Source organism: Agelaius phoeniceus, chromosome 15, assembly GCF_051311805.1.
Source record: "Agelaius phoeniceus isolate bAgePho1 chromosome 15, bAgePho1.hap1, whole genome shotgun sequence".
In the NCBI taxonomy this organism is placed as follows: domain Eukaryota; kingdom Metazoa; phylum Chordata; class Aves; order Passeriformes; family Icteridae; genus Agelaius; species Agelaius phoeniceus.
The window spans coordinates 6,734,090-6,754,671 of NC_135279.1; the positions used below are offsets into that span (position 1 = coordinate 6,734,090).

The 20,582-nt window shown below is 56.7% G+C and overlaps 1 protein-coding gene across 2 annotated transcripts in view; it reads left to right on the top strand.

Annotated features, from left to right (window-relative positions):
- The window catches only part of CAMK2A (calcium/calmodulin dependent protein kinase II alpha), a 34,759-nt gene that overhangs the window by 7,081 nt on the left and 7,096 nt on the right, over positions 1-20,582 (top strand). The window contains exons 3-15 of one of the 2 annotated variants that reach the window (XM_054642548.2): positions 1,748-1,807; positions 5,701-5,755; positions 5,998-6,063; positions 7,569-7,641; positions 7,987-8,089; positions 8,524-8,607; positions 9,190-9,284; positions 9,645-9,767; positions 10,520-10,603; positions 11,923-11,965; positions 13,656-13,696; positions 18,517-18,549; positions 19,631-19,679. In XM_054642548.2, the coding sequence (XP_054498523.1) occupies positions 1,748-1,807; positions 5,701-5,755; positions 5,998-6,063; positions 7,569-7,641; positions 7,987-8,089; positions 8,524-8,607; positions 9,190-9,284; positions 9,645-9,767; positions 10,520-10,603; positions 11,923-11,965; positions 13,656-13,696; positions 18,517-18,549; positions 19,631-19,679 (909 nt within the window). The remainder of the gene's footprint in view (positions 1-1,747; positions 1,808-5,700; positions 5,756-5,997; positions 6,064-7,568; positions 7,642-7,986; positions 8,090-8,523; positions 8,608-9,189; positions 9,285-9,644; positions 9,768-10,519; positions 10,604-11,922; positions 11,966-13,655; positions 13,697-18,516; positions 18,550-19,630; positions 19,680-20,582) is intronic. The other variant, XM_054642549.2, reaches the window with a different exon arrangement.

The following is a 20,582-nucleotide window of genomic DNA, read 5'->3' on the forward strand; positions in this document are numbered from 1 at the left end:
TGGGCTCAGCCCTTGGCTCCTGCCCGGGTACCCCAGCTGGCAAACGCCTCCCAGTTTTCAGGGCTGCCTGGAGCAGCAGATTGAGCCGCCCTCCCTGTGCTCCCTCCTGCCTCCGCTCGCCTCCTCCGGCTGTTTGCCCCTCTCCGTTCTTCCTGGGCTTTGTGCAGTGCCCAGCGGTCCCCTGCAGAGGCTTCACTGGGGTTCTTTTCCCTGCTCTGCCAGCTGGAATCACCAGTGACTCTGGCTAATGGTGTGGAACCCCCCGTTTCTGCAGTGCTGGCAGGGAGGATGGCACTTCCCCAGGTACAAAGGGCAGGCAGGAGAGAGGTGGGGAGAAGGTGAGAGAAGCTGCAAAACATCCCCAGTCATGGTCTGTTCCTTTAGACATCCTCCTGGCCGCCAGCACAGAGGGGCCAGGAGGAGAGAAGTGGAGATTTTGGAGGAAAAATGGGGTTTGGCTGTGCAGGAGCTGGGTTTGTGGCATAGGAGAGGCTGTAACCCACCTCCCCAACGAAGGGCTTGCCCCACTGGTCACACTGTCCCTCCATCCCATCCCCATCACCCACCCCACAATGCACTTCAGTTGTGAGAACAGCCTGAACTCCAACCTCTCATGGTCACCCTGTCCCACCCTGGCAAGGCTGTCACCCATCGGGGGAAACAGTGTGGAGAGCTGAATGAGGCCACCAAGGTTATCTCAGCCTTCAGCTGACAGCCTCCAGCACAGGCAGCAAAGCTGGCCCCAAGCCCCAGAGTGCCTCTGGGACAGGATTCTGAGCCCTGGGGAGGCTGCAGCCCTGCAGAGAAGGGGCTGCTCTGCTTTCACGGCTCAGCGGTCGGAGACACCCAGGTTTGGTTTGATGCAGAGCGAGACTCTGGGGTGTGAACCTGCAAGGTAGCAGTGAGAGCACTGAGAGACAGCAGCCCTAATTATATCCTCGCTTGTCCTGGCTGCTGAGTGCCTGCACAAAATGCCTCCAGTCAGGCACCTCCATGCAGGGCAGCTGGGTCAGGTGTGAGCAAGGAGAGAGGGGCAGAGGAAGAAACAGAGTGATTTGCAGATTCATTCTGAGCTGTCCCAGGGCGGAGGATTTTTTGGCTCAGCTCAGCTTGCTTTGCCCAGAGCTCTGTTGTCTCACATCCCCAAGGCTGCTGAAAGCTGGGGAGTGGGACCTGTGCTTCCTGTTTGGAGACAGGCACTGGTTCTGAGGTAGGGTTCTGCTGTGGAGGAGAGCAAAGCCCTGGGGTGGAATGGCTGACGATGGCGAGGGGGAGTGAAGCCCATAGCCTCATTTCATCCTCACACCTCTCACTGGTTCACTCTGCCTTCAATTGCTCAAATTGTACCATGCAAGACTGGCAGGGTCCTGGCTGATTGCCTGTGCCTGGGTGAATAGGAGAAAAAGGAACAGTGCTGCCAGCAAGGATAACCCAGGCAGATCCAGGGTATTTGGGAGGTGATCAGAGATTGTTCAGCATGAGAGAAGGGAGAGGGGAGAGTGAGGGATCATTCCAAACCCTAGATTGCCCATGGCATCAGTGCCTGAGGGGCTTAGCCAGGGACTGCATCTGTGCTGGGATTGTGCCCAATCGTGCCTTGATGCAGAACTTATCCCAAAATCCGTAACTCTTTAGCAAAAAGAAAAAAAAGCTGCTCTGTCCCCCCAGGTTTCCTGTGCCAACACCTCCTCTTAGAGCCATTGATTCCTTTCCTCAGATCCTAATCTAGGGCCGTTGCCTCTTTCAGATCACCAGAAGCTGGAGCGAGAAGCCCGGATCTGCCGTCTCCTGAAGCACCCCAACATTGGTAAGTGCACCCCACGGCAGGTGCTCCATCCTGGCTCTGCTGCCCTCCCAGGTCCCAGCCAGGGCCAGGGGGTCTCCATCCATCGCCCAGCCCTGTCTGCAGCAGCACGGGCTGCGTGTCCCAGAGGCCGAGAGCGGCTCGGTGCCGTCCTGCCCGGCTGATCTGCAGAGCCATCCCTCCTCTTCCTCACGGGAAGCACCATCTCCAAATGGGGTCATGGGGAAAAAGGTCCCCACTGGGCACAGCGGGGCTGAAGTAGGTCCGGACTAACCCACTTGGCCACAGCTCCCTCGGGGAGCAGCGGAGCCCCAGGAGGCTGCAAGAGGCTATTTTTACTGCTCTCCCCCCGCTCGGGTGCCGTATTGCTGTGCGTGCTCCAAAAAGCGGCTGCGGCTCGGAGCAGCAGCAGCGGCAGCGCGGGGCGTGTGGGAGGAGCGATGGCGGGGGGAAGCGAAGACTTTCCCACCGACCGTCCATCTGAAAGTAGCCTCCTTCGGAAAAGCTGTTTCAGGAAAACTCCTGAGCCCCTGCAAAAGACAAAAATAGGCCAGAAGGAGAGAGAGAGAGAGAGGGGAGGGGAAAAACTGCAGTTACAAAAAAAAAAATAAATCCCAAACTCCATCGTGGAAGTGATGCTGATGCAGGCTCTTGATCCCTGCGGATGGTCTAGGTGAGCCCCCTCTTCTCTCTGCTGCATCCCAGGATGTGCCAACCCCAGTGAGATCCTGCAGCTTTAGGGAAAGCATTTGGTGGTTTCTGCAGCCCTCTGAACCCACAGTCAGGAGCTGCGAGGGTTCCTGCGTGGCTGAGCTGCTCCCTGGCCCCCTCACTGCTCCGGTGACCTGGATCCATCCTTCCCCAGGAGCTGCTGCAGCAGATTCAGGGAGCTAGAACCAGGGCCACTGGGACAAGCCATGTGGCTCCTGTCCCATAAATATTTCAGCTCCAAAAAAGACTGTCAGCTTCCATCTGTCTCGGGCACACGGCTGCGTGGCAGGTCTCCCCTTCGCTGCCGGGCTGCCGGACCCTGCAGCATTCCCCAGCCTCTGCTCCAGCAGGACCAGGAGCTGTCCTGCAGGGGTCCCTCCGGGGCCTCCAGCCTCCTCTTTGCACCAAAATACACGCGGGGATTGCCGAGACCTGAAGGAACACACTGCAGAGTGTGTGAGTAGGAAGAAATGCTAAACCTGGAGGAAGTCACCGTGTGAGACCTGCGGGATGGCACCTGCAGGATGGCACCTGCAGGTTCCCCAGGTTCCCAGCTTGGCCACAGCTCTTTCCCACCGCTGTCTTCCACCCCGCCCTCTCCATCACATTCCCTTGGGTCTGGCAAGCTCTCTGAGGACTGAAACACCTCATCTGTCCCTGTCCTTGTCCCCCATCCCTACACTACCCTCACTGTTTGGCTGTGACCCGGCAGCTTCAGAGCTGCAAAGGCTGGAAGGGGTTAACAGCATGAGATGCTAACAAGCCCAATCTGCTGCTATTTATACTCAGGAGGCTCTTCTCCACCCCCCACCCCACACCCTCTTTCCTTTCACCCCCCTCCACTGCTCCTGCTGCCTGGAAACTTGGGCTCGCAGCTTCCACAGGCGGCTCAGTACCCACACAGGAGCTGGAATGAGCAGTGCACTGCAGAGCAGCCTGGCCTGAGGAAGAGGAGGCACTGCTGCTGGAGGAGCCAAAACAGCCCTGTCCAGCCCTTCCCGGGGGGGAGCACCCCAGCTGCCAAGGGGCTTTGCTGTCCTCTTACTTGCTCCCTGCAGGAAGGGGGTGTCCTTCCATCTCCCATGAGATGCTGTTCCTGGAGGAACCAACCTGTGCTCTGTGCCGTGCCTGCTGGAGAGCTCACATGGAAAGCTCTGCAGGGCCAGTCAAAGGCAGGCCCAGGACCCCACAGCACACCCACAGCACTGGGTGATATACTAGGGAGAGCTGTTTCCATTCAGGGAAATCTTGCTTTATTGGGAAAACTTTGGCTGCACTCAGCCCTGGAGTTTGAGCTGCAGGTACTTGTCCTCTGACTCTCATTCCTGAAGCTGTGTCCTGCTCCTGCCTTGGCTCTCAGCTCTGAGCTGGAGTGGTTTGGCCAGTGTGGCTCTCTCTGACTATGGTCAGTAACAGATACTTGTAGGATCAGGCTATATTTAGAGCAGCTGCTCCCTCTTGTACCTTCTTGGCTCCTGGCAGCCTCAGGCTTTGGGACTTCCCAAGCAGGGAACATATCTGGACCATATGCTTATGGTTATGCTGGCCCTATCCACACCAAACTCACCTAATCCCTCTGAGAATCCTTTGGCTTCTGTGGGATCCCAGGCGTGATACCCCCAAATCCCTCCCAGGCGAGATGAAACGGGAGGAAATGTGTTTCTTCCAGCAGAGGAAGGCAGAAAAGCTGGGGCTGTATGTTGGAGAAAAACGGAGCAGACACAGATGTCAGAGCACAGGGGATGTCTGCAGAGGCCAGCAGTCAGGAGGGATAACTGGGGAATGAGATGAGCAACTTGTGTCAGTAGCCAAGACCACAAGAGAGACAGAAAAGATTCTGACCAGCCCATCTGTCACAACAGGACACGAAATGAATGACATGCACACACTGAAATGTCCAAGGTAAAAAGAGAGTAGTTTATTTCCAAACTCCAGTATTCATGGGCTTTCAGAAGTGACAATGGATTGAAGGATGAAATTGCCGCCTCTCCAGCCACACTGGTCAAACCAACAGTCCATCAATTCTCTCCTCCTCCAGAAAGGAATGCAAAACAATCATTATTTACATGAAAAGCGCATGAGAAACTCCATTACAAAACTGTAAACATCAGAAGGCTTAGAAGAACTTAGGAGAAGAGGGTGACACCCATCAGCCCTCATTTGCTCTGTACCCTGGCCAGGTGAGGTGATGCTGCTGGCAACTTGCTCTTGGCAGCCTCTGGATTTACCTGCAGATTTGGAGACAGGAAAAGGAGCAGCAAAGTGGTGTTTGCTGGCCTGGCAGATAAGAGTGACATGGTGCAGTGTCTGTGCTCAGTGCTGGGGTTGTTATCTCCCCTGGCTCACACTCAGTCTGGAGGATGTTTCCATATAGGGCTCAGCTGATTTAGATGCAGTAAAAGGGGCTAGGAGTAAAAACTCCCACAAAATCTCTCACCTGAATGTTTCTTTTTTCTTCCCTGATTCCCAACATTCTCAAATATGTTGGAAGTTGTATCAGGCTGAAACCAGGTGAGAGAGAGGAAGCACTGAATATTTATAGCCTCAAGGGAATCAAACAAAATACCAGGGGGCAGAGGATGCTGGAGAAGTGTCTGTTTATCCACCCCACCTGTTTCTGTGCCAGTCCCCTTGCTGCACACCTAAGTGTGAGCAGGGATCTGAGCCTGGATAACCAGCATGCAGCAGGGTGACAGGTTTGTACCTGGCAAGGGGTGTGCCCAAGGGGAGAGGGTGCCAGGAGATGGGGAAATTCACCCTGTGAAGATTCCTAAGGAGAAAAGGAAGGTCATGAGCAGAAAATAAAAAGCCCTGTGGGTGCCAGAGTTGTTAGCTCAGCTCTCTGCTGAGCTCTCCCTCTGCTTGGGCACCTCTCCTGATGGGGCTGGGGACACCCATGCCTGGAGCCTTCCCAGTGCCCAAGATAGCCCAGCAGCTGCCTGGAACCCTGGCCAGGCACAGCCCTGGGGCACTCCCCAGTTTGGATGTGATCTTTGAGCCTTGCATGACTGCCCCAGGCTGGGGCCAAGGCTGGGGTCCCCCCCCCAGCCAGTGGCAATAGCAAGAGGAATAGCCCTGCTGTGCCCTTCCCCAGCTCCTGCTCGTGCCCAGAGGGGAGCAGAGGCATTCCCAGGGAAGGGGGTGGGAGCCAGGTGTACCCCATAACCCTTCTGTCTCTGCTGCAGTGAGGCTCCACGACAGCATCTCTGAAGAGGGCCACCACTACCTGATATTTGACCTGTGAGTAATGCATCCCCTACCCACAGCAGCTCCGTGCTGCCCCGGGGCTGACCTGACCTCCACCTCACCCAAGCCCTTCCCACAGGCTGGGTTTGACCCAAACTCGGGTTCCCCAGCCTGGGCAGAGGGCAGGTCCCTGTGCTGCACCCCCAGTTCTCCCCCCTGCATGTGCAGTGCAGTTTTTGGGGGGATTGCCAGGGCTGGGTGTGCTGTCAGTCAATCCAGCCCCTGCTCTCCTGCAGGGTCACCGGCGGGGAGCTCTTTGAGGACATTGTGGCCAGGGAGTACTACAGCGAAGCAGATGCCAGGTGAGCCAGGCTGTGGAGGGGACAGGAGGTGTCCCCTTCTCTCACAAGCTGCTCCCTCCCAGGGTCCTGCATGATTGGCTTTCTGCAGCACCAGCTCATTCTGTCCTGGGAGGTGTTTTACAGCCGATATGCAACACATACTCATAGACTGGAACTGTGGTGCATAAAAACCCCAAAACCACCCAAAATGCTCTTTTAAACTCACCCAGCTCCTGTGCCAGGAGGTGCATGTGCTGCCATAGCACTGGTGTCCACTTTGACTCCTGTGGCTCCCAGCCATTGCCCTCAGCATCCTCATCCTCAGGATGCTGGGATAGCCAACATCTGACCTGCCTGTACATGAACTGGGTGTTGGGTGCTCCCTGCTCTGGGGGCACCAGGGCTCCCCAGGCTGGCAGGGAGGAAACCCAGCACCAGGCTAGTGGCCAGCCAGGGCCACGATAGCACAGACACCCTGCAGATGTCACTCCTTCCCCCTGGAGCTGCATTCCAGCCCTCTGCAAGTGTTCCTCTGGCATTTGCCACTTGAAAGCACTGAGGAGGAGCAGTCAAGACAGGCTGTGCTGGAGCTCTGCTCCCTCCCACACTCCCACTGGCACTTTCCAGGTACCTTCTGCAGAGCCGTTTCAGCCACCCCTTTGGTCCCTGCAGCTCATCCAGGGGACAGGATTAGTCTCACTCTTTTGAGGGGACGTGATCTGGCCCTCTCCAGTCCCCAGATATCACTGTGCCTCTTGGCTTTGCCCCCAGGCTAAGCATAGCCTGTACCTCCAAGGGGGTGGTAAACTCTACACTGCCTCTCTGCATGGAAATATCCTTTATTTCTAGGCAGAAAACAATCTCATTTAATGGGCTGCCTGCACTGAATCCACTTACAGCCCATCCACTTATTAGTGTCATACAAATAAAATAAAATACATGTAAATAAAGACCTTCTGCCTTGCACATAAGCTGTTTTGGAGCAGAAGTGATCAGTGCCTCTGTCTTTTTCCCTTCCTGTCTCACGCACACAGCAGAGCTGGAATGTAATGAACTAGATATAAAGCAAGCAGACACAGCAGAGCCACCTGCATTAGAGGAAAGCAGGGAAATGGGGCTGGAGCAAAGGTTGCACGGAGCACATCTGCTCTGCCTGGGTTTGGAGACCAAATCTTTGCTGGTATTGTGATTTCACTGTTGGTCTCCAGCTCCCCGCCTCCAGTGCTGCTCCTGTGGGGTCCCCGTGGGCTCAGCTGTGTCCCCTAAGCTCCTGCTCACCATTATTTGGTGCACAATAGCTCTGTTAGGTTCTTACTGGGTTAGAACTGCTCCCCACAGCTGTGTGGGTGTCAGTGGAGAGGGATGCTGAGCTGGGCTGCAGGGCTGCTGATGGGCAGAGGGATGGGGAGAGGGGTGAAATGCAGCAGAACAGAAGTGTCTGACAAAACTCTGCCTCACCAGGCACTCGTGTGAGCTTTCTCCTCTCTCCCACAGCACTTGTGTGAGCTTTCTTCTCTCTCCCACAGCCACTGCATCCAGCAGATCCTGGAGGCCGTCCTGCACTGCCACCAGATGGGGGTGGTTCACCGGGATCTGAAGGTAGGAGCTGCAGGCAGAGTGCCTGTGGGAGGACGGGGGACCCCATCTGTGATGCAGAGCACTGTGGAACAACGCCCAGAGTCCTTCAGGGTGCTGAAACAGCAGGGAGGAACTCGTGCAGGGCTGCGGGAAACCCACAGAGCAAAGACCACTCCTCAGTGAAATGACAGAAGTTGGGGTAGGGAGTCTGGGATCCAGGGGCACCAGGACAAAGAGCAGGACAAAGCAGTTGGGGAGCACATCCAGATCTTCCTCTGTGCTGTGCTGTGCTGGGAAGCTCCCCCTGCCAACAGCAGAGACCCTGAGGGGTTTTCACTCCTCTCCAACCCCCATCTCCTTCTGCAGCCCGAGAACCTGCTGTTGGCATCCAAGCTGAAGGGGGCTGCCGTCAAGCTGGCTGACTTTGGCCTCGCCATCGAGGTGGAGGGCGACCAGCAAGCGTGGTTTGGTGAGTGGGACTGGCCTGAGGCGGGGCATGGTGGTTCAGGGGGGCTCCAGGACCCCAGCCCAGGGTTTTGGGAGGGCCCCAGAGCACCAGCCCGGGAAGCACTGTGGATGAGCAGGCTGGTGTGGAGCAAACAGCTCCGTGGGGACTCTGTGAGTCACCGAGGTGTCCTGGTGAGATGGACAAGCCAGCAACAGGGCCAGACCAGTGGGGGGAAAGTGCTGGAAGTGCAGAGCAGAGCACTCCGGCCTTGGGCACCATCTGGGGTTTGCAGTGGTAGAAAAACGCCGTTTGCTCTGGCCTCGGGAGTGACAGAGGCCTCTGTCGCGGGGCTCGGGCCGTGCCTGGCCGGAGCAGTCCCTGCCGGGGAGCTGGGGCAGGGCTGCCTGGCGGCGGCAGTGACGGGCTGTCTGTGCTGTCTGTGCTGTCTGTGCCAGGTTTCGCCGGCACCCCGGGATACCTGTCCCCCGAGGTGCTCCGGAAGGACCCCTACGGCAAAGCCGTGGATCTGTGGGCTTGCGGTGAGTCAGACCGGGGCCGGGCCGGGCCGGGCTGGATGAGGCAGGCTGCTCATCCAGCGCGTCCCAAGCTGCAGTTTCCAGTCACACCTCAGCGAAGTCAGGGTGGAGGATTTACCCAGGAGATGGCACATCACCCTGGGCAACACACTCTCCTCCAATCCAGGGGCACCCTTCTCTGCAGGATCACCCCCCTGTGGGTGCCTAACTCGGAGTTATGCACCCAAAGCTCCCAGTCAGATGAGATCCTGCCTCTTTTCCCTGTGCTGCTGGTGGAGTCAGGCAATGCCTCCCAGCAGCTGTAGCCGTAGGGGAGCCTTTTTCCATCCATGATGGGGAGGAGGCATCACCCACCCCTGCCAGGGCACCCACTTTGGGCTGTGTGGTGGCTGCCACAGCCTTGACCCTCCCCAGGTGCTGAACTGGACCCACCAACAAACCTTTTGCTCTTTAAACAGTGACCAAATCTCTATGCTTCCCCAATTTCTGTTTTTCTGCTTGAGCTTGATCAGTCCCCAGGCTGTGTGTGCCCCTGCTGCCAGCAATGAATTCTTTCCCACTGATCCCATCTCCTCTCCTGGGCAGGTGTCATCCTCTACATCCTGCTGGTTGGGTACCCACCCTTTTGGGATGAAGACCAACACCGACTCTACCAGCAGATCAAGGCTGGGGCTTATGATGTGAGTGGGTTTGTCTTGCTGTCCCTTTCACAGTCTCTTCTCTCTCCTGCTGTCCCTGCCTCACAGCTGCTGCTCTAGAAGAGCAACCAAGACAAATTCTGACTGATGGGAACAAGCACTTTCCTCTGCCCTGGTCACAGAGCATTGGCCTCATTGCCGTCCCCAGCACACACATTGGCACATTTCAGGGCCACTTTGTGAGAGAGAGAGGTCTTATCCTGAGCCTTCCAACTTCCTTCTTCCTCCTGCTTTTTGGTTTTCCACCTGGCAGCTCTTTCCAGTGGCCACCAATTCTCCAACCTGTCCCAAGTGCAGAGTGACTCTCTGCCATGTCTCACCCCCTTCCCTTTGCTTTGGCAGTTCCCCTCCCCTGAATGGGACACGGTCACTCCTGAAGCAAAAGATCTCATCAACAAGATGTTGACCATAAACCCCTCCAAGCGCATCACGGCCGCCGAGGCTCTGAAGCACCCCTGGATATCGGTGAGCTGGGGCTCAAGGAAGAGAGATCTGGGCATTCACAAGTGGGGAACATCTCACTGGGGATCCCTTGGTATCAAACATGCTGCCAGCTCTCTTCTGCATCCTGGGAGAATGGTTTCCTGGCAGGGTTCCTCTCAATGCTCTCACAGCAGCATTTTCCTTGAGGTTTTACAGCAGAAAAAAGCTTGTGAGTGCAAACAGCGTGTTCCTGGGGGACCTGGTGATGGGAGGGACACACAGGCTCCCTGCCCTGGTGGGAACGGAATAATTGCTCAGTGTCATGCTGTCCTGGGGGGGGGGTCTTTCTTCAGGGGCAATGGGAGTAGGCTCATGTTTATCCATCCATCCATCCACTCCAGCAGCAGTCCCTCCACCCTTCATGCATCCTGCTCTTTCAGCTGCTGGTTCTCACTCTGAATCAGATCCTAAAGGCAGGAGGAGTCTGTGGGCTTAACCAGACATGTGCAAACCCTGAGCACATTGCTAAACATGGCTGGTCAGTCAAGGGGTTAACTCAGGGGGCAGCCAGTTCTCCACACACCCCCACCACCAGAGCAGATCCTGCTGACTCCAAAGCTTCCATCTCCCACTGCCCATTAAACTTTTATCTGCTGCTGCTGCAGGCAGCTCTGGCCCGAGCCTCGGCCGTGGGAGGTCATACACGTGTGTGAGCATGTGAGAGCCAGGCTGGGGGGCCCCTTCCCCCAGAACTGCTCTGAGGCAGCTCTCTCTCTCTCTCTCTCTGCCCCCAGCACCGTGCCACCGTGGCGTCATGCATGCACAGGCAGGAGACTGTGGACTGTCTGAAGAAGTTCAATGCCCGCAGGAAGCTGAAGGTAACTCTGTCCAAGCTGGCTGCTAAATGCACAATCAGGTCATTGGGCTTGTCCCCTGGGTGGGAAATGACAGGGTGGTGTCGTCTATGGCAGTGGTGTGGGGGTGATGGGGATTTGGGGACCCCCATTGTGAAGAAGGGGAAGGAGACTGATGGGGTGACAGATTCATCTGGCTGGGGTTCCCAACTGCTCAAAGAAAGCCACGGTGAAGGAAAGCACTGAGTTACACTGGACAGTGTGTGAGGACTTTTCCACTGGAGCCAGTGTCCAGATAGCTTCTTTTTGGGGCTGGCCTGAGAGGCACAGTGAGACCCTTTGCCTGATGGCCAAGTCATTTTGGAGCCAAGAAATAAAGTGATCCACAGACAGACAAAAAGTTCACCCACCCCAGCAGCCCCACAGCCTTTCCCTTCTCGGGTGCTGCCATGCACCACAGCCTGGACCCCTCTGAAATCACCATCTCCAGCTTGAGCACCTCCCTGAGGCACCCATCTCCTGGTGCTGCTCAGCCTCAGCTGGCAGCAGGGTGCTGAGAATGGGCTCTGGAAATCACAGTGCTGCCTGCAGAGTGGGGTGAGGCTGGTCTGTGCCACAGCCTGAGCCATCAATGCTCCAGGCCTGAACACAGCGTGACACAGAGCAGTGCAGCTGCAGGCCACTTACAAGATTATCAAGCAAAGAAACTGGCTATAAACTATTATTACTTTTCAGCTAGACAAGTAATCAAATTAGTTCAGGCATACTCTTCAAAATAGTAATCCATTACTGTAAGCAATTAGTCCAAAGTAATCTTATTATACACTTAGCAACTAGTTAGTAGACTCAGCTGGAAAAGGGGAAGGATTTTTACAAATGTTGTTTTGTGGTGGTGATCTTTGCGTGGCTCCCATGAGCAACCCCTGCCCTGCTGCTCTGAGCTGGCACAGCTTTAATCACAATTAGATCCGGTTCCACTCCCAGTGGGTGCCCTTGCTGCCAGCTGCTGGCCCCAGTCAGTGGGGTTGTGCTTCATCTAGGACAGGGCAGTGTGGGAATGAAAAGTGCCCTGCAGATATTTAATATCCCTTTAATCTCGGAGGGAAGGCAGTTTTAGAGAATGCAACCCAATGCCAGCCATGGTGCTGGGGTATTGAGTCAGGTATTGAGAGCTGCTTTTGATGGCAGGAGGAGAATATCAATCCGTGGGCCAGTTCCTTCCTTCCCGTGGCTGGGGGACAGGTGCTGAGCAGGGCTTTCCTCCCCCAGGGATGGGGGGAGCAGCAGGGTGCAGGGACCTGGGGTCCAGCACACCCTTTCCTTCTGCCTTCCTTGTCTTTCAGGGAGCCATCCTCACCACCATGCTGGCCACCAGGAACTTCTCCGGTAGGTGCTGTCTCTGGGACTCATCTCCTTGTCTTACAGGATACCCAGGGCAAATCTGTAGGGTCCCTGGAGAGCTGGCTTTGCCTCATGTGTCACAGAGAGGCTGAGGTTGCAGCCTCGTGCCTCTGGGGATGTGTGGCTGTGGGTGCTCCTCCAGGAGAGGTCACCTGGCACCTCCAGGCTGGCTGCTGGCTTGGGATGCAAGAGAAAAAGTGTGGGGTTGAGGCTCAGTGATCCACAGTGCTTTAGGGTTTTGGGGTTTGTGTCCACCCAACCATCTGACTTGTGCAGGAATGGGGATGTGGGTGCTGGGGGCGGCAGAGCTCAAGCAGTTGGTTTGGTTTTGTGTCCTCTGGAGATGTTTGTGGCACAGGGAGAGCATCCTCTGCATCGGGAGTAGGGAAAGGCCCCTGGTGCCACCGCAGGCAGATGGCAGCAGGATCTCACAGGTCCCTCCCCAGGCAGGTGGATGCTAACCCTGCAGGATTCCCCACTCTCCTCCTGCCTCCCTACATCCCTGGTTCTGCCATGGAGACAGGACCAGCATGGCAGCCTGGCCTGTGCACTGGAGAGGTCTCAGTGCAGCCAGAATCCCTCTGCTCCAGTTCCTCACTGCATATGGGATGTCACAGGCGATTCCCCAGGCATGGAACCAAATGGAGCCGTGTGACTGCAGGGCTCAGCCACCCGCTGTCACCTCCTGCCCTGCCCAGCGCTGGGGACGGCCCTGCGGTGGTGCTGCAGGGCCGGGACACACCAGCCAAGCCCTGCACGCTGCTCAGCTGGCTGGTGGCAGCTCTTTGGGGTTAGTTGGGTGTTTCAGGGCTCTTTGCTGAGGCTCCCCGAGTGCCAGGTGTAGGAGGTGGGCAGGGGTGCCAGGGCAGAGGGCTGTGGCCAGGGCTGCTCTCTGCATTTGTCGTGGGGGGATCGCGCTGACACATTTAGCACTTGTGGCGGGCGCTGGAGGAGTCCAGCAGCTGGGGGGATCCGATGTCAGCCCCACGCCGGGAGAGGCGGACAGGAAGCACCGAAAGGAAGGAAGTTCAAAGCATCTCTCCTGGTGCTGCCCGTCCCACGCACGGCCCAGGGGCTCAGCAGTCCCTCCTGGCCGGGAGCTGAGGGCGGCAGGCGCTGGGCTCCAGCGGTGCCGCCTGCGCTGGGCTCCGGGGCCCCGGGTGTGCAGCCGGGGCGCCGGGGCAGTGTCGGCAGCGGAGGGTGGGCACAGGGCAAGGCGCCTGCTTCTCATCCTTGTCAAAATGCGGGCTTGCAGCTGTCGGGCCGGCGGGCCGGCAGCACATGATCCCGGCAGCATGGGGCTAAAATTAGAGGGCGGCAGGCGGGCAGCCCATTCCTCCACACTGCACCACGCCGGGTCAACAGCACGGCCCGGGCAGAGCCCGCCTCTGCCGGGCAGCCCTGCCAGCCCCTCCAGCCGCCCCAGGCGCTTGGCGTGACGTTAGGATCGGGTCATGCCCCGGGCCAAGAGCCGCTGCGGTAGGACAGGACGGCGCTGGCAAGGTCGCCCCTGAGCTCCCACGGGTGCAGCGGTGATTGCTGGAGAGAAGGAGAACCCCAGCAGCCGGGCCGGGGGCTCCTGCCACCCTGGCACCCGGCACCATGCTGCTGATCCTCGCCCTCCTGGTCCTGGTGCCCTGCCTGGCTCTGCTAATCTCCTTCCTCCTCTCTCCAGGAGGCAAAAGTGGTGGCAACAAGAAGAATGACGGCGTGAAGGTAAGCTGAGCCCCGGTGCCCCGCGCTGCCTGCCCCGGCGCTGCCGGGCGGTGCCGGGGGTCCCTGTGCCGGGGGTCCCTGTGCCGGGGGTCCCTGTGCCCGTACTCTCCTTGTGCCGGGGTCCCTATGCTGGGGGTCCCTGTGCCGGGGGTCCCTGTGCCCGAGCTCTCCCTGTGCCGGGTCCCTGTGCCGGGGGTCCCTGTGCCGGGGGTCCCTGTGCCCGTGCTCTCCTTGTGCCGGGGTCCCTATGCTGGGGGTCCCTGTGCCGGGGTCCCTGTGCCCGTGCTCTCCTTGTGCCGGGGTCCCTGTACCGGGGGTCCCTGTGCCGTGCCGTGCCGTGCCGTGCCGGCGGTGAGCGCTCCCGTGCCCCGCTGGCCCTGGGGGCTCCGTGCTGTGCCCGTGCTCTCCGCTCGGCAGTCCCTGCTGCACCCCGCGCTTTAAAGGGCAGCTGCTGGCTCGGCTGTCCCGGTGTGTCCCCGGTGTGTCCCCGGGCTGCTGCCAGCACAGGCAGCGCACAGGAGATTTTGCAGCGCAGGGGCGAGGGCTGGTGCTGGATGGAGGGTGCGCTGCGGGAACTCGCTGCTGTTTCAGTGCCGGCAATATCCTCGTGTCCCTCGCTGCCCCCAGGGAGGGGAGAGGCAGAGGCTGGAGCAGGACAGGGGGCAGCAGGAGCAGCTTTGCACCCCAGGACCATGGCTCCAACAGCAGCTCTCTAGCGGGATGGGTGGCCTCATCTCCTGCTGGCCCAGCATGGGGGTCCTGCTGCAGCTGGTGAGGCTGGTGCCAGTTCCTGTCCCATCCTGTACCAAGGGCTGGTGTGCTGCTGGGTGACACGGGGGTGCTTTTAACAGTGCTGCTTGTCCCCTGTGCCCAGTGCAGACAGCAAAGAAACATGGTGGTGCTTCGACAGAGTAAATGGCTGGGTGATGCTCTGAAAGCAAGTTGGTCCTTGGTGGATCTTGTTTCTTGGGCTGCAGAGCCTGCACGTTCATCAGCCCCTCCGAGGTGGGGGTGCAGCTCTGCTCCAGGACAAGGTGGCAGCAGAATTCTTTTGTTTCTGGTGACATGGAGGTGTGGTGGGTAGCAGTGGTTATTGAGCTCTGTTTAACTCCTCCTGCAGGAAGGAATGGTCCATGTGAGGGTCCTTCTCTCCTTACCTGTTCCCTTCATAAATACAATGGATCACTCAGCAAGGAGAGCTGGTGTGGTGACATCCTCCATCGTGGTGACATCCTCCATCATCAGGCAGAGCTTTGGGAGCCTGACTGCCGTGTGGCTGCTCTTCCTCCTGTACAGGGGCCCTTTGCTGGGACAACCTACAGAACCTTCTCCTGCCCTTTTGCAGGGACCCAACTGTTGGGCTGTGACAGGTGCAGGGTTTTGGAAGAGCAGAGCCCTCAGCCAGCTTCTTCCTTCCTCAGTAGGGATGGTTGGTGAAGCTGACAGTATAGGGATGGCATGTGTTTCTCTCACTCTTCCCAGGCCCAGCAGGTGGGACAGGAGAAGCCTGCAAGGACTGAGACCGTGCACAACCCTCCAACCTGGGCTCAGCTTCACGAGAGGCCATTCTGGCCATGCAGTGTTATTCTGCAGCATGAGGCTGATGGCCTGGATGGCTCTGAGAGGGCATTACTTTGGGCTGTCAGGATATCAGGAGACTCCCAGAACAGAATTAATAGGGCTGGGGCTGGCAGATCCCAGGGCAGTAACAACACCCGTTGTGCCAGCCACAGCTGGCCTGTCCTCTGCTGCTCTGAGGTCCTGGTTGCTTCTGAGAGTGCTTCTGAGTCACCTAAGATGTGTCACCACAGGTAGAGCTGACTTGGTACAAGCTCCTTGCTGGAGCACAGGTGAGACCAAACAGAAGATGCATTTTTAATGTATTAAAGGAGAGATTGCTGGATGAAGAAGCTTCATCAGGCAAAGTCCTGAATCTAATTTTCCAGCAAAAAGGGACAGTTTTGAATTTCTGTGTTGTGGTAGACAACCATTTGCCAGCCCAGCTTGCTAATGATGCTCCCTGTTGGACTTCAAAGGAGCTTTGAGGTCAGACATTATCCTGGGAAAAGAGGCACTTCCTATAGCAGCAAAATAGCTTGTTTGGGTGAACAACCTTCTGGCTCTTCACTGAAACTCAGTGAGGAGAGTCTGGTTTGCATCTCCAGCCCTCAGCCCTCGCTGGCCAGAAGAGAGCAGATGATGAGGCTTCATTCCAAGTGCAACCTACCCACCAGCACTCATCTGGAGAGTGTGGACAAACTCTGAGAATGAATTTGCTTTTTTATTGCCCCCTTTTCAACAAGTAAAGGGGAGACAGCTTGGCTAGATGGCCAGGAAGGTGCAGGAGGAGAAGACAAGGTAGAGACGAGCTCACTCCCAACAGCTTCCTTGCATTGTCCACCTTCAGCATAACCATCCCCACCTCTCATTTCCATGCTCAGCCTGGGGGAACCTGCAGCATAACTCATTCACAGGGAGGCTGGGTGTTGTGGGTGAAGCTCTAATGGCCCACTGGGCAACCAGCAAATGTCAGGACACTGCTGAGCAGTGTTAATTTCTTTAACTGGCTGGAAAAGCAAGGTAGGAACCTGGAGGCCTGCCTTGAGTGTTTGGCACGGTGGGAAGGGGATGGTCCTGCCTGCTCTGAGCAGGGCCACGTGGTGTGGGTACTGTCAGGAGAGTGGTGTCCCCACTTGGAGTAAGGTGCTGGACTGGCCATCCTCATGAGAACAGGCAGATCCCAGGCAGCCAGCCCTGCCTCTCCTGCCCATCCCCACAGGAGCAGCCAGCCCTGCCTTTCCTGCCCAAAGCTGGGCTGGTGGGCAGCTGCACCTGCCCTCTGGCCTGTCTGCACAGCCCTCCAACACCAGCACGGTGCCAGCCCAGGCTCAGAGGGCTCAAAACTCACCCTCCTGAGGAAATTCCTCACCTACTAAAAGCATTCCCAGGACCAGAATTCCCCCTTGAGCCCTGCTCTGGGATCCGGGGGAGGTCCTCTGGTGCCAGCAGCTATGATACTCTCACTGCCCTGTGTAGTGTCACATCTTGTCCCATTGTAAACTGATGGAATCCCTGCCCCGTGTCACATCCTGTCCCGTCCTGGGCTGAGAGCTCACTGCCCCGTGTCACATCCTGTTACTGTATGTCCAGACTCGGTGCAGTCACTGCTTTGTGTTGCATTCTGTTGCGTCTGAAATCTCTGCAGTTTGATGCCCCGTCTCATGTCCTTGGGTAGCAGAAGCTGTCAGTCCTTCCTGCAACAGCCCAGCTCCAGTGGCTCCCTTTCTCCATGAGGTTCCTGACAAAATACCACAGCTCACTCTGCCCTTTAGGACATCTTTTTTTTTTGGGTGAAGGAAAGGCAAGAGATGGCCCAGTGCCTAAAGGGGTTACAAGAGTGCTGGAGAGGAACTTTGGACAAGGGCATGGAGTTCCGGAACAAGGGGAATGGCTTCACACAGATAAAAGACAGGTTTAGATTGGATATAAGGAAGAAATTATTTATTGTGAGAGTGTTGAGGCGCTGGAACAAATTGCTCAGAGAAGCTGTCGGTGCCCCATCGCTGGAAGTGTTCAAGGCCAGGTTAGGTGGGGCTCTGAGCAACCTGGTCTACTGGGAACTGGAGAGATCTTTAAGGTCCCTTCCAATCCAAACCATTCTGTGATTCCATGATTCTATGACCTAGCAAAGAAGGGGAGAGCAGCAGTAGTAGAGGGGGAAACTCACTGAGGATGCTGGTGGGAGTCAGGATATGAAAGGAGCAATGATGGAGAATGGATATCATCAGTTTTTATGCTGTAGCCCACCCACGCACCCCAACGGGTTGCTCTATGGGCTTTTCCAAGAGATTTGCACAGTGTGTGCTGCTTTTCCCTCTGCAGGGCAGGCACAGCTGGTGCCTTGTTAAATATGCTGGTACAGCACTTTGTTATTTGGCACTGCAGATTCTGATTTCTGCACGTTGGTATTCCCTGACGCACACTGGGATTCATTCCCTGGGAGCCAGAGGTGCAGAAGGGCCATGAGGTCAGCAGGCATGTCCCCCTGCCTCCCAGCTAAATTAGAGATGGAGATGGGGAGCAGAGCACAGTAAGGAAGGAGAGTCCAGAATTAGTTTGGGATTGCAAGCAGAAGAGTGGATATGAGGTCATCCAACTCAAAAAACCTTGAAGCCTAGTGGTAGTGGTCAAGGATGGAGATAAATGTGCAGGTCTTCTCTTTGGAGTCCTGATTTAAAGCACTGGAGCTGTGCTCAGGACTGCTTCCCACACTGTGAGCCTGCCTTGAGGCCTTAAAGCCTTTCTAGCCTTAAACCAGCCAGCTTAGGACTGGTCTAGTTTCAAAGCTAAAGGAGTGTCTCCACAGCAGTCAGTGCCATCAGCAGATGCACCCAGAGCAGATCCAGAGAAGTCAGCAGAGCGTTCACCCTGGGCACAGGGCTGTGGTGAAGCTGCCTTAGCTTTTCAGTACCCCGCTTCTGTTCCTGTGAGCTTGGCCTGGTCATAGGCCACCAGAGTGGTCATTGACTCCTAGGGGATTCCCTTTTGGACTAGCCAGGTCCTTGGGATGAGTAACCCCAGAGATTGTGACAGGTCAGGAGAGAAAAGTGCTGGCAGGAATGTGGGGAGGGAGCTGCAAGTCACCACCAACACTGCAGCCAGCAGCACGTCCCCACAGGAGCAACGAGCCCCTCTGCGCCTTTCGTTTGCCCATGAGGACCAAGAAGGGTGGCTCAGGAGCTGCTGCCTTTCATGTGCTGCTCTCAGCCTTTCTCACTCTGTGTCTCTTCCTGTTCCATCTCTTCTCCTTGTTTTTCCAGAAAAGAAAGTCCAGTTCCAGCGTTCAGTTAATGGTGAGTGTCCTTCGTCTTCCTAAATGCCGATATTGCTGGGCCTCTCCACATGTTCCAGCTTCCCCCGTTTTTGGAAGTTACCTCGGGGTAGGGAAGAAGGGACAGCGGGGTTGGAGGGAACATCCTCAAAGCCGTATCACCCACAAACCCCATTAACAGGGTTGGTGCAGGCCCTTGCTGGCCACCAGCTGGTGGGAAGCCAGCCCTGGTTCTTGCTGATGGGTTCTCATGCCGTTTCTCCCAGTTCTCCTGACTCAGGTCTGCAGGCTGCATCGGTCCAAGGAGCCTTGGAGAAACACCTTCCATGCCTCTGCGGGGACTGTATGGTCATGGGACACCTTGCCAACCTACATCGGGGTCTTCTGGGTAATACACAAGCAAGGCTCTGCTGGGAAGAGCTAGCAGAGCCATTGCTCTAGCTCCGCTAGCAGAGTTGCCTTGATGAGGCTCCCGGAGAGAGACGGGGGTCAGTACCCCTCTCCCCCCAAATCTGTGTAGTGCTCAGCTGTTTCTTGAAAGAGCTGTGTCTCAGCCTTCAGTGGTCCATGTGGGTCTTGGAAGCACTGTTTTATTGTACATTTCTCTCCCTACTCTGCGGTCAGTGTGGTCTCTCTCACTCCTGCACAGTCCCCTCTTTCTCATCCCAGCTCCTTCTCGCTGTTAATTTGTACATCTCTCTCTTTATTGTACAGTCAACATGGTGTCTTCCACCCCTGCACAGCCCCTCTCCCTGCCCCTCCGGCAACGCTCCTAGGAACCCTCCACACGGCCCCTGGACCTGCCCCCATCTCTGTCCCCACAGGTGTCAGTAGGAAAGGCAGCGCCGTTCCTACGAGACCCTCCACAGCCCACCTCTTGTGCCCTTGGCCACAAGGAGTGGAGGTCAGGGAGGGCTCTGCCAGTGCTGCCCTAGAGCTGTGCTTGAGGACAGGTTGGACCTGCTGGCGTTTCCTTGGTTTCTGTCTGTTGGCACAGTTGAGCTGTGGGGTCAGACTCGGGGGGCTGTCGAACACACAAGCACACCTGTCATGGGGGAAGACTCTCCTCACCATGCCATGTCTCCTTTCTGTTCTTTGCTCAGGAATCGTCGGAGAGCACCAACACCACCATTGAGGATGAAGACACCAAAGGTACCAGTGGGGCGAGTGGGAAGGTGGGCAGGTTGTTTTGGAGGGGTGCCCGTGGGTCTGGCCACCCCTCATGAGATATTTGCCACAGCAAAACCCACCACCACCAAGCTGCCTCAGGGCTTGTCAGAAGTTGCTTTAACTCCTCACTGCTGGGTTGCTGACACAAGCAGCTGGGGCACTGCTGGTGAGCAGCAAGGTGCTCCCATGAACAGGGATATTCCCTGAAAGCAGGTGTGGAAATGGCAGAAATCTGCAGGGATAGCAGCCTGGCTGCTCATTTTAAAATAAGCTTCCCTTTGGGAAAAGCCTCCAGGGGAAATCCCTGTCTGCTGCCTGCCTGCCTGCCTGCCTGCCAGAGGCAGCTTTCTAAGAATAACCCAGGGAATAATTTATCCGTGTTAATTTGTAAAGTCTCTCGATGAAGTGATCCCGGCACAAAGCAAAATGGACTTTGGCCTGACATGAGAGCTAATGGGACAACTTGTCCTCCTGGAGAGGAGCTCCTTGGGCCTGGCTGTGGAGGCAGGTGGTGCTCAGGAAGCGATGGGATTCCCTCGCCTTTGTGAACAGCTCCTAGGAACACGCTCCCTCTCCTTTCATGAGTCACAATGCAAAGGAAAAAAAAAATCAAGCATGATGACAATTTGCATTTGAAGCAGAGCTTTGTTAATAAGCCCAGGGTTACCTCTGACAGTTCCTCCTGCATCCTCGGGAGCCCCAAAGTTGCTCTTGCAGCCCATCCCTTCCCAGATGAACCGGCAGTGCCTGGAATCTCTGGCAGCAGCTGCACAGTTCTGTGCCCTTTGCAGGGTCCCTTCTTGTATCTCCTGGGGTGGCTGCACATGTCACTCACCCGTTCTCCTCCCTTCTGAGACTGTCTCCTCCCATTTCAAAAGGAAGGTG